The sequence below is a fragment of the Ammospiza caudacuta genome, chromosome 7 (genome assembly GCF_027887145.1).
Source record: "Ammospiza caudacuta isolate bAmmCau1 chromosome 7, bAmmCau1.pri, whole genome shotgun sequence".
NCBI lineage: Eukaryota > Metazoa > Chordata > Aves > Passeriformes > Passerellidae > Ammospiza > Ammospiza caudacuta.
Window position 1 is genome coordinate 21,418,591 of NC_080599.1, and position 12,285 is coordinate 21,430,875.

The window sequence follows — 12,285 nt, forward strand, 5'->3', positions numbered from 1 at the left end:
TAATTTTCTGTGGCTTATTTTCCTGAGAGAACGAGAAAAAATGTAAGAAAATTCAAAGTGAAATGAAAAATTCTGTTGGAAGCACAACAAATACCATTCTCCATACTTCTCAAATCAGAGACATTTACAGAAAAGGCTGCATTGAAAAGAACAAATTAGTCCATAATTAGGCAGAAGACACCAGATTGCTGCTGCTGTGAGGAACTCTGTGTATCACCAAATAAGTACATGAGATCTAACAACCCAGGACTGGAAAAAATCCACAGGCTTTACATAGTGACTGTGCCCTGTTGTCTCACTGGCAGATGCATGATATGATGATCATTATTAAATAGTTTGCATAGCTGTTAAATCCACATGCACAAAGATTCTTAGGGAGACACCCTAAACCTTTACTAGTGTTTAATTGCCTCTGGATTTCTGGCACTTTCAGAAGCAGAGCTGTCAAGCCAAGCCTAGGATGAAAGGAGAAATGTGAAGAATGTGAAGGCTTTTAGTAATGGCAACTGTTCTGTACCCACTTTAAAAACAGGGCACAGATGAAATTGTGTGCCAGCCCTGTCTGGTTCCAGGAGCAGCAGCTCAGAGATTTGTCACCAGAGAGGTGCATTTTTGCTCTTTCTGATGCACAGTGCTTTACTCCTGAATGTGTAAAGAGCTGCAGGGGGATCCCAGAGCTGTGACAAGAGTATCCTGTTGCCCTCCTCCTCTGCCTTTACATGCTTTGTACAGTGACTGTAGCAAGGAGTCATCCCAGGAATGTGTGAGAATGCTGCTCTAGGAGCAGGTCCCACCGTGCTGATTCCCTACCCAGCACATGGGAGTGCCTCACATCACTCTGTAGTGACATTTCAGCCTGGAAATCCTGCCAGCTGACAGGTACCTGCTTCCAGTTGGCCACTCTTCAGCTTTGTGGAGGCAGAGAAAAGAAGAAAAGCTAACTGTGTGTTCATAATTCCTCTTTTTTCATTCTGTAACCTTTCAAAGAACAGAACTACTGCTTCATGAATATTAGATAGGAATAGTGATGCTTTCATAGACATGTTTCTCTCTAGCCATAAAGTGGATGGAGAGAAAAACAGATTGAAGCCCTGAGTTTGGGCTGCACTGACCTGGGTGCATGGGAGTCTTCACTTTCCCAGAGGAGCACTCAGTGGTACAAAATGCAGTGTTGAATCAGGAGCAGTGGTGAGGAAGGGAAGCTCTGTTCACCTGCTGCTCCCTGCAGGTGTGTGCACCCTGGAGCCCCCGTTTTACATCGTGACAGAGTACATGCCCTACGGGAACCTGCTGGACTACCTGCGCGAGTGCAACCGCGAGGAGGTCAGCGCTGTCGTGCTGCTCTACATGGCCACCCAGATCTCCTCTGCCATGGAGTACCTGGAGAAGAAGAACTTCATCCATAGGTGGGGGAGGTCGTGTTGAGCTGCTGCAGTTTCAGATTGCAGTGATAAACAGGCCACCAGAATGATGGGCTGGGAATTCCAGCTCTTGGGGAGGTTTCTGCCACAGCTGGGATTCGCACTGGCTCATCCATTGGCTCTGGTGGCTTCACTGCTGTTTTTCAATAGCTTTTCCCCAGGACTTTGATAGCAATCTTGTGCCCAACTGCCTGGCAATACCTGTGTGCAGACAGTGCCCACCCACGGTCTTGCTGAAATGCAGATAAAGCTGTGTCATAAACCTGTTACCAGTGTGTGATGAGCTGCTGATCCCATCCTGTCCCATCCTATCCTTGACACTGTAACAGCCACCATTACTGAAAATTTAATGGAATTTAAAAAGTTAATCCTAATCCAGATTTACCTCATTGCTCCTAAGAATAAATCCACTCAGTTTCTGACATTGTTCAGGGCAAAGCTCACCTTGCCTCTATCTGCTCTATACTGAGAGCACTTCCTCATCCAGGGGAGCAGGGCCCCAAAAGTGCATTCTGAAGCCCTGCTCCTGCTGCAGTGGTGTCCTTTGTTCCTTTGTACAGGGACCTGGCAGCACGGAACTGCTTAGTTGGAGAAAACCATGTGGTGAAGGTGGCTGACTTTGGCTTGAGTCGACTCATGACTGGTGATACCTACACAGCCCATGCTGGGGCCAAGTTCCCAATCAAATGGACAGCTCCTGAGAGCCTGGCCTACAACACCTTTTCAATCAAATCAGATGTGTGGGGTAAGAAAACTCACCTTCAGTGCCCTTTTCTTGTTCATTTTGCTTTTTTCTGCCAGCCCAGATAATAACTTGCTTTCTGGCCTGGGCAGAAACCCTTGTGAAGACAGTCACATGCCAGGCCAGAACTTCATGAATCAATAACATCTTTAGCATGTGATATCTCCACATAGACTGGCCTGAAATACCTGCAAGGAAGGCCACAGAGTAATGAACAACAAGAGGGCAGACTCATGACCAGGAATTTTGTTTTCCTCCTTTTGCAGCCTTTGGGGTGCTGTTATGGGAAATTGCTACCTATGGGATGTCACCATACCCAGGCATTGACCTCTCTCAGGTGTATGATCTGCTGGAAAAGGGCTATCGGATGGAGCAGCCAGAGGGGTGCCCTCCCAAGGTGTATGAGCTGATGAGGGCATGTGAGTATCTTCTTCCAGTTGTGGGAACAAAGCCTGGGAAGGTGGGAGGAATCTGGAATTAACAGCAATACCTGATCCTCAGCATATCAAAGTTAGAGTAGATTTCAGTTATGAAACAAAGAAGGTGGGGAATGATGAAGGATGTTACTGCTTAAAAAACCTTAAGGAAGCTGACAAAAGCCCAAAAGCTGGGAATTCATATGATCATAATGCAAAACAAGCAGAATGCCAGTCACTTTCCAGACCTTTTGCTGATACCAGCAGACAGTGCTTCCAGAATACATCCTTCTAGTGCAGATTTCTAACTGCAGAAATTACACTTTTCATCATGATACTCTTCTGTAACTTTCCAAGCTCCATCTAGGATCAAGGCACTCTCCTCCTCTTTCCCCTAGAGGGTCCACACATCCTTCTTTTGGAAGGGTCTGCCTGAAATATTAAGAGCATGGGAGCAGGATGGTGCCTGAAGCTTTACATACTCAGTTATGTGTTCAGTCCAAGCAGCCAGGGTAGCAGATACAGAATTGTCCTTTGCCCAAACAATTCAGAAAGGGGGATGGGGAGATCAGAAAAACCTGTAGAGCTAGCAGAGAGCTGGGATTTCTAGACTTGGTTCCTTTTTCTCATTATTTGTCTGTGAGGATCAGTAGGGTGCTAACTGCTGCCATGAGTCAGCACCTGTGAATGACTCTAAAGCCTGTTTAACAGTGGGTCAGAGTGTGACAACTTTCTGTCTGCTTGGAAAGAAGAAAAGTTCATCTCCCTGTTTCAGGCTCTGAGACTTTGCTTTGTGGCATTGCAGGCTGGAAGTGGAACCCACCAGACCGACCTTCCTTTGCTGAGACCCACCAGGCTTTTGAAACCATGTTCCACGACTCGAGCATCTCAGAGGGTGAGAGCTGCTGTTGTTTTCTTCCTGGAGCACTGGAGGTTATCCCCAGAGTGCTGTGTCTCAGGGATGGGCCCTTAAGGCTCATTTGCTGGCAGTGGGGTTGAAATGGAGCTCCATCCCTTATTGTTTTAGCCATAATTCGGATAAATAACTTGTTTCATAAATACTGAATAAAGTTCAGACACATGCCAGGGCAGGGAACAGTGTAAGTTCATTTGAGCAGTAAATGCCAAAGAGCTGATTTAAAGAATATTGTCTCCTCTATCAGAGGAAATCTCTTGTTTTTCAGGTGAAGAGTGAGGAATAGTAAGTGATGGAGAGAGAGAAAGATGTATGCATATCACAGTCCCTTGCTGACTGCAGCAATTAGGTCATGAAATATTATTCTACCAGCCTCCACTTTTAACAAAGTGTGCTTTAATCTCTGGATTTTCTGCTTAGCTACTTCTAGGAGCAAATCTGTGCAGCTCAAGTCTGAAATATAATCTACGAGGAGGTAAATACTGGTGAGGAATGTGATACTATTCAGCAGACAAGCAGAAATGTCAGAGCATTCTGCTCAGTTTTTAAATTAAACATGCAACTGATCCATCAACTTCCCTGCTAATCAAAAAGACACCAGATGGAATTTTACCAGTGAGGATCTGTAATAGACACATCCAGTGGCCACACAAATGCCAAGCTGGGTCTGGCCAGGAGGTTATGGGGTTTTTCTGTGTTTGTTTTCTTTTTGTTGACCTATTGTTGACATGCAATCTTCATTTCTTCATCTAGGAGGATGCAGTGCTTTGCCACAAGCAAAGCAGCTTAGACCCAGATCCAGGGAGGACACAACTTTGGGGGTGCATCAGTAGGAGGCACCTTGATTAAAGACAGGCAAACGCATCCAGTGCTGCCTTTAGCTCTTGAGCAGCCTTTAATAGACCCCTGGTACAGATCCTACCACTGCTGGGTTTTTTTTCCTGAATTTATAAAGGTGTAAGGAAGGTTGTTAGGAAAAACACCTGACCCTAAATACTTCTAGACTTGAACAAAGACTAAATGTATAAATTATGTATTTCTCAGTCATGGATCTCTTCCTGCCAGTCTGTGTTTGCAGTAAAGACCCAGAGTTTTTTTCCCTCTTCCTTTTTCTGATCTCTGTTATTGACTGTTCCCTTTTTTCCTTACAGAGGTAGCAGAGGAGCTTGGAAGAACAGCCTCATCCTCATCCATAGTTCCTTACCTGCCCCGCTTACCCATGCTTCCCTCCAAGACAAGGACCCTGAAGAAGCAGGCAGAGAACAAGGAGAACATTGAGGGAGCACAGGACACTGTGGAGCACTCAGCATCCAGCTCAGCACCAGGTGTGAAACAAAGAACAACCTGACATGGGCATGTTTTGTGCTGCTGTGTGAATTATTTACTAGCAAGTAGTTTTTTCAATGTTCTTTTAGTAAATCCCATTGTGTTTTTTTTCTTTCCATTTCAGTTTTGCTGCTCTTTTTTAAATGACAGCTTCAAAACTGAAGTTAACAATGCAGCAAGAGATTTTCTCCTATACTTAGGGTGTTTGGAAAGGAGCAGAAAATTATGGGAAGGGAGCAATAAACTGAAAGAAAAGAGCAGCTCTTTTCTGATCTCTTTCCAAAGTGGCCTTCTCAGTATAGACAACAGACAAGTCAGATACAGGAAAAAAGTAAAGAAAAGATAAAATACAAGTGCTTGCTTCTTCCCTCACTGTATCTCTGCAGCACCTGGGCAGGTAAATATACCAGGCCTGTAAAACCCAGTGCAGGACAGGGAGGTGGAAATGGAAATAGATTGTCCAGCTTGACACCTGTCTCTCCTGGCCAGGTTTCATCAGAAGCACACAGCCAGCAGGCGGGTCCCCCGCGCTGCCCCGCAAGCAGAGGGACAAGTCCCCCAGCAGCCTCCTGGAGGATGCCAAAGAGACCACGTTCACCAGGGACAGGAAAGGGGGCTTCTTCAGCTCCTTCATGAAGAAGAGGAACGCTCCCACGCCTCCCAAGCGCAGCAGCTCCTTCCGGGAGATGGAGAACCAGCCCCACAAGAAATACGAGCTGACGGGTAACTTTTCCTCTGTGGCCTCCTTGCAGCACGTGGACGGGTTCTCCTTTGCTCCAGCACAGCAGGACACGAGCCTGGCTCCCCCCAAGTGCTACGGAGGGGGCTTTGTGCAGAGGACCTTCTACAGCGAGGAGGGCACTGGGCCCAGCAGTGCTGGGGCTGTGAGCACTGGTGGAGGGTGGTCGGGCATCACTGGCTTCTTCACGCCACGCTTGATTAAAAAGACGCTGGGTTTGCGAGCAGGAAAACCCACTGGCAATGAAGAAGCTTCAAAGCCTTTTCCAAGGTCAAACTCTACATCTTCCATGTCCTCAGGGCTTCCAGAGCAGGATAGGATGGCAATGACCCTTCCCAGAAATTCCCAGAGGTCAAAAATTCAGCTGGAACGGACTGTGTCCACCTCCTCCCAGCCCGATGAGAGCACAGAGAGGGCCAGTGACCTGATTCCCAAAAGGTTTGAAGAAGGTCCTTCTTTGACCAGAGAGAGACCAAAAGCAAAACTCTTGCCAAGGGGTGCCACAGCGCTCCCTTTTCGAACTCCCTCCGCGTCGGAAGAAAAGGAGGGTCCGGGGCTGGTTGCAGCTCCAAAGGGCAAGGAAAAAAACAGCAGCCCACGACAAGGGGCCCTTGAGGATGGCGAGAGGCCGGGGTGGTCATCTCCGGTAAAGGCTGCAGCAATACTTCCAACCACTCATAACCACAAAGTGCCAGTCCTAATCTCACCCACTCTAAAACACACTCCAGCAGACGTGCAGCTCATTGGCACAGACTCTCAGGGTAATAAATTTAAGCTCTTATCTGAGCATCAGGTCACTTCTTCCGGCGACAGGGACCGGCCCAGACGGGTAAAACCAAAGTGTGCTCCACCTCCACCACCGGTGATGCGGCTCCTCCAGCAGCCGGCTGCCTGCTCGGACGCAGCAGAAGAGCTGAGCAGCGCGGCGGGAGCGCAGCACGGACTGGAACCCAGCGAAGGGAGTAAGAAGGCAGCAGCAGCAGCAGCACCTGTCGGTGGAAAATCCGGGAGGCCCGTGATGCCTCCGCCCCAAGTGCCTCTGTCAACGTCTTCCACCTCCCCACTGAAAATGGCCAACGGCACGGCCGGCGCCAAGGTAGCGCTGAGAAAGACCAAGCAGGCGGCCGAGAAAATCCCCGCAGACAAGATCAGCAAGGAGGCGCTGCTGGAGTGCGCCGATCTCCTGTCCAGCGCCATCGCCGAGCCCACGCCCAACAGCCAGCTGGTGGACACGGGGCACCAGCTGCTGGATTACTGCTCAGGCTACGTGGACTGCATCCCCCACACGCGCAACAAATTCGCCTTCCGGGAAGCCGTGAGCAAACTGGAACTCAGCCTGCAGGAGCTGCAGGTGTCCTCGACAGCTGCTGGCGTCCACGGGGCGAACCCCGTCCTTAATAACTTATTGTCATGTGTCCAAGAAATCAGTGATGTGGTGCAAAGGTAGCTACTGTCAATCTGGGTAAGAGAAACACACACGGGGAGGGCGGGACTGTTTTTCTGTACTGATGCTTTCAAAAGGAAAGACTGATACTTGAGTATGTGAAGTACCTCAGATCACTGAGTTCTCCTCACGTTTACAGGTTCATCTCAAAAAATTGGGGATGGAGAGGGTAGATTAAAGCTGTAAGGGGCAGAACATCAAGGATCTGTCCCTACCTAGCCAGGCTGATCAGCTTGGTATGGCAAGGGAAAGAAAGTTCCCTCTCCTGCCCTGGAGAGGCAGGAGAACCCATGGCAGGTTCTCCCTCTGGGCAGGTCGGTGGTGACTGCCGGAGCCCTGGGCTGGCTGCAGCTGCCTGGCTGCACAGATCCCACCCTGGCTGCTCTCACCTGTGCTCTGCTGTCCTGTCAAGGCCAAGGAAAGGCACTGGGGCTCTGCTGGTACCAAGGGCAGAGCAGCTCCAGAGTGGGGTCATGTACAGCTGGGAGAAAGGTCTAATGCACTGACAGTATTCAGAGCTGCTGGAGGTGGATGCACTGGTCTGGATGGCTTAACTTCCACGGCACTGTTGCTGCTGTAGTGAGAACTGCAAGATTAGTTAATATATGGAACTGTCCCTTTTCCCTCCTGTCCACCTCATCCACCACGTTCTCATTGTCATTGTATTGGAAGTGTCAGGGATGCTGGGCAGACTTACCACTGGAATTCCCCTTCCCACCACACAGCCTTCAGCTGATACCTATTTCTAGTGATCTAGCACAGGTGCTGCTTGATGGTCATTTTTGAGTAGTTAGGGGCCCTTGCACAACTTGCCAGTGTTGTTGGGGTGGGTGGGTTGTTCCTTTTTTGAAGCTCTAGATTGTTTTTAACTTGTTACCACGTTTACCCCAGTTCAGTCTGATCACCGTGAGGACCCATGGTAGGTAAGGCAGAGCCTCTGCCCCCCTGGCTGTTCTCCACATTCCTTTAGCAGTCACAGCACTGCAGGGCCAGCTGGAGAACCACAAAGTACAGCCCAGCCTGCCCACCACGTGTCCTTACTGCTGCAGGATTCCCTGCACCTGTCCCTTGCCCTTCACACTGCCAGATTCCTGGGATTTGTTCTGGTATTTGCTGTCTCACAAGCTTCTCTGCATCCCAAGGTGATAAAGTATGGCAGCACACAGGAAACACCACAGGTATCTCCATGGATTTGTTCCCTTAGTTTAAAGGCTAGACCAGAATCCTACACTGTGGTGTAGGGAATGTGCACATAACCTGTGCACTGCTGTGCCTGAGGCGTGGCAACAAAAGCTGTGGCTCTGCCTTGAAGGGCTCCCAGTGGGTCTCTGATGCCTTCTAACAACCCCAGAATGAGAGCAGCTGAGTGGTTGGTGTTGTTATCCTGGGTCCTGGTGCTGTTTGCAGACTGTTGTGGCCTCAAAAAGCTGCTCTGTGTCTATGCACAGCTCCCCAAGGTGTGAATGTACTGGCAAGTAGGAAGAGCTCAGATGCTGGTTTGTGAGAGGAAGGGAAACAGGCCTGAAACCTGGCTCCAAATACACCTTCCTGCATGCTGCTGCTCACTGCACACTGCTGGTGATAGAGGGTCTTGCTTGCTTTGCACCTTAAGCCTTTATTTGTTTGGCTAAAATGCTTTCTAAACTTGTTTTTGAAGTGTGGCTGTGCTGCTTTCAGTCTGAGCATTTAGAGTGGAGCTGTGGCAGGGGTGTGACTTTAGAGGATGGGCACTTTGTTTCTGTCTAGAAGCACGTGGTGGTGACTGGAAGCAGGCTGGGTGTCTCAGCAAGTGTCCCTGCCTTTTCCACAGAGCATGAGACAGGCCTGGAAAAATCTTCAGAAATGTGCTGAGAATCCTCATTTCATTTCTGTTGGAGCCAAGCACAGTTGTTTCAGGGTGTGTGGAGGCACAGCAGAGGAGCAGCATGTGAGGTACAATGGACCAGTGAGCTTCTGGCCCAGGAAGGGAAGTGCTCGGGGGGGAAAGAACCAAGCAACTCCTCGAGGTGGCAATTCCTGATCCCTGCAGCCCTGAGATGTCCCAAGGCTCTCCACAGGCAGAGCACCAACCCCTTATCTCCTAGACTTTACTGAGGGCTTTTGTGGTTTACCTTATCTCTTTCAGCCATCTTCATGGAAGGTGTGCATCCCAACTGACTGCCTTGGGAAAGGTGACCTGCAAAGGGAAGGTGCCTTGTGGCATTGCTTCACATGGCCTGTCAAACAATCAGAAGCATTTAGAAGGTGGGGGGCTCTTCCCTTGGGGGCAGAAGGCCAGGTCATGCTGGCAGGCCATCACATGGTTCCATGGTTGTACTGCTGCTCAGCCTGGGACAAATGGGCTGGAACTGAAGGGATCCCAGGGAAAGGAATTTTAACCAGAACATTTTAAAGTTTAGCCCAATTCTGATGAGCATTTTGAAATTTTTTTTTTTTTCCCTAAATGCCAGTCTTCCAGAAAAGCTACAGCAAAAGTGGTAGAATAGCAATATGGAATTTCTAACTACTAGAACTCCCCTCTCGCAGAAGAAAGCAGCTGTGTCCCAATGAACACTGTGGGCCATCCCCACTTCCTTTCAGGTGCCACATTTTCTCCTTGCCCCTGCAGCAGAGATGGGCAGTGGGACAGGGCAGCATCCAGCTGATTTCCAGTCACAGAATGGCTGAGGTTGGAGGGAACTTTGGAGGTCTCCTGGTCCAAACACTCCCCAACAGGGCCACCAGGAGTCACCTGTGAGGACCACGTCCAGGCAGCCTTTGGGCATCTCCAACACAGAGACTCTACAACCCCTGTGCCCCACACAGGAGTGTTTAGTTCTGACCCCTCCTCTGGGTCAAAATCAAAGGCTGGTGGAAACTGGGGACTGTCACTCTCATGGGAAGTGTTTTCCCTGCCCTCACCTACCATCTAACATCAGGTGGGCAGATTGGCAGAGGTAGTGCTGACTTGGCAGGTTTTTTTCCCCCTGGATTGAAGGCTGTGGGATTGCTGGGACTTCTGCTGCCCTAGGGTGTTTTATTCCCAAACTGCAATGCTGCCCTGCCCTCTGGCAGGATAGCAAAAGGAATCTGGGAAAACTGGTTCTGCTGTAAATTACCATCCAGTTGTCTTTGCTTCCACTGCTGCTTCTAGGACTTCTACCATTCCCTCTCCCTTTAGCTAGGTCTGCCTTTCTCTTCAGCCTTAAAGGTCTCCACTGTGGCCAATTCTCTGCTTTCAGCCTGGCACCAGATGTGCAAAGGAACAAACCCCATTATTTGTCCCAGTGAAGAGCACTTCCTGCTCCATGGTTTGGGGCAGGCAGGGGACAAGGCAGAAGTCCCGTTGTTTCTTCTCCCCAGCACTGTCAGACAGCTGTGGGGCACAGCTGGAGCTGGGCTGGCTCTCTTGCACTGCTGTGGGCCAGAATTTAAAGCAGTTGTCTTTGCCATGGGGAAGGCACCCACGGGCCTGCTGCTGCCAAGCACAAAGCACAGAGTGAGCTCAGGGGGGCACTTTCTCTTCCTACCACTGTGGGAATCAGCTGACTCACAGGTGCAATTCTCTCTTCTTCCTGCACTGTACACCCCTCCTAACCCCAAAGTGGTGCACTTGATTTAGTCATGTTCTTCATTAGTGTGGGCAGGGTGAGGCTGAGCTAGGAGTCTGGGTCTTGGGACTGCACCAGATTCAGCCAGTGGGAATGGGGAATGGCAGGGGGCAGCATCGCTGATGGCACAGCAGGGAGGGAGAGAGGAGAGGCTGTGCTTGTCCTCCTCAGGACTTTGTCCTGGGTGCCACTGGCCCTGTGGCTGTGAGACACAGCCAAACATGAGGGCTGACAGCTGTCAGGGTGCTTTGGGGGACTTGTGGGGCACAGGGAGCCAAACCCCACAGTGGAGACAGAGCAGCCCCTCCCCACCAGGCTGAGGTGTGGGTGGGTCACACTGCAGCCACAGAGCAATCCCAACCCTCGTGTCCTACCACTCACCTGAGGCAGGCTTGGCCTCCGGGGCATCCACAGCACTGACAGGCACCAGTGACTCCCCAGGATGGTGCTTCCAAAGCCATCAGGCTGCTGCCTTCTCTGGGACACGCTCAGCTCAGCCCTGCTGCCCACCAGGAGCTGGCAGGGACACTTCAAGGGAACTGCAGCATGTGTGGAGGCTGCTGGGGTGGTGCTGCTCCTCCCTGGAGTGTGGAACAAAGGCCTCAGCCCGTTCTCTGGCAGCAGGTCCCAGGAGGCTCTGGGACACTGATCTGTTTCTCCCAGCTCCAGGCTAAGCAATGTCTGTACCAAAGGAGGTCGTTCTTCCTTCCCCATGTGTCTGTTGTGCACGGGAGGTGGTGCCTGCTGGGCTCACATGGCACTGTTTGAATTGGTAGTGAACTCATTGAGGGCAGGAATGGATTGAAATGAATCACGTTAATCACCAATCACTCTTAGCAGTGTTGTCAACTGTTTTTGTTTTTTAATTGTTATTGTAATATATTTTGGTTGTTTTTCTAATTTAATTCTCTCACTATCGTCTGACTGTGAACTGCGAACAGTGTTAAACTTGATGTAAATAAGGCCTTGGAAGGGCCTCTTTGCCTGTCGTTCCACAAAGTTTTGCCAATTTGCATTTTGTTTTAAATAAAGGTTGCAATATTTTATTGGCAAAAACCACTTGAGTAAATGCTGCGGTTTTTTTTTTTTTCCCTCAATGAATATTTGAAACTGCTCAGTCCTAACCAGAAGCTCTTTCATTTGGGTAGAAAAACTGTTAAAAAAGAGAGAGAATTTATTTCCAGCAGGTTGCAGAAAAAGCAGTATCTTTATTTTAGAACCAAACTGTTGCCCTGGCGTGGTCAGAGAGCAGCTGTTGCTGTGGTGGGGCTGATCAGAGCTCACCCAGGTGTGACACACACAGGTGACCCAGCAGAGTGCAGCTCTGGCCTCCCTCTTGTCAGTGTCACCCCCACCTCCCTCAGCAGCCACAGCCAGAGCTGCTCCATGCCCCCCTCAAACCAGTCCCCAGTGACCTCCTGCCACCCCACCCTGGGGCAGCCTAACCCAGCTGAACACTTCTTGACATTCAGGAAAAATCCTGGCTTATCCTGGCTTGCACACACAACCTTTAGGCTACTCACCTTCAGCACACAGCTTGCTAAATTTCTGCCCAGGTGACCAAACACAAGCTGAGCCGTGTCCTGTGAGGCAGCACCTGGAGGCACCACCCCAATGGTGCCCAGGTTTCTGACACCTGAGATTAACCATAAGCCCAGTGTCAGAAATGCCTGATCACCCCCCTGGCACAG

The 12,285-nt window shown here is 49.9% G+C and overlaps 1 protein-coding gene across 2 annotated transcripts in view; it reads left to right on the forward strand.

Moving 5' to 3' along the window:
• Window positions 1–11,624, forward strand: part of ABL2 (ABL proto-oncogene 2, non-receptor tyrosine kinase) — a 45,017-nt gene extending 33,393 nt beyond the window's left edge. For both annotated transcript variants that reach the window (XM_058809088.1, XM_058809087.1), the window contains exons 6-11: window positions 1,229–1,406; window positions 1,982–2,166; window positions 2,430–2,582; window positions 3,385–3,474; window positions 4,647–4,820; window positions 5,311–11,624. In XM_058809088.1, coding sequence (XP_058665071.1) covers window positions 1,229–1,406; window positions 1,982–2,166; window positions 2,430–2,582; window positions 3,385–3,474; window positions 4,647–4,820; window positions 5,311–7,007 — 2,477 coding nt within the window. In that variant the 3' untranslated portion in view covers window positions 7,008–11,624. The remainder of the gene's footprint in view (window positions 1–1,228; window positions 1,407–1,981; window positions 2,167–2,429; window positions 2,583–3,384; window positions 3,475–4,646; window positions 4,821–5,310) is intronic.
• The last annotated feature ends 661 nt before the right edge of the window (window positions 11,625–12,285 follow it).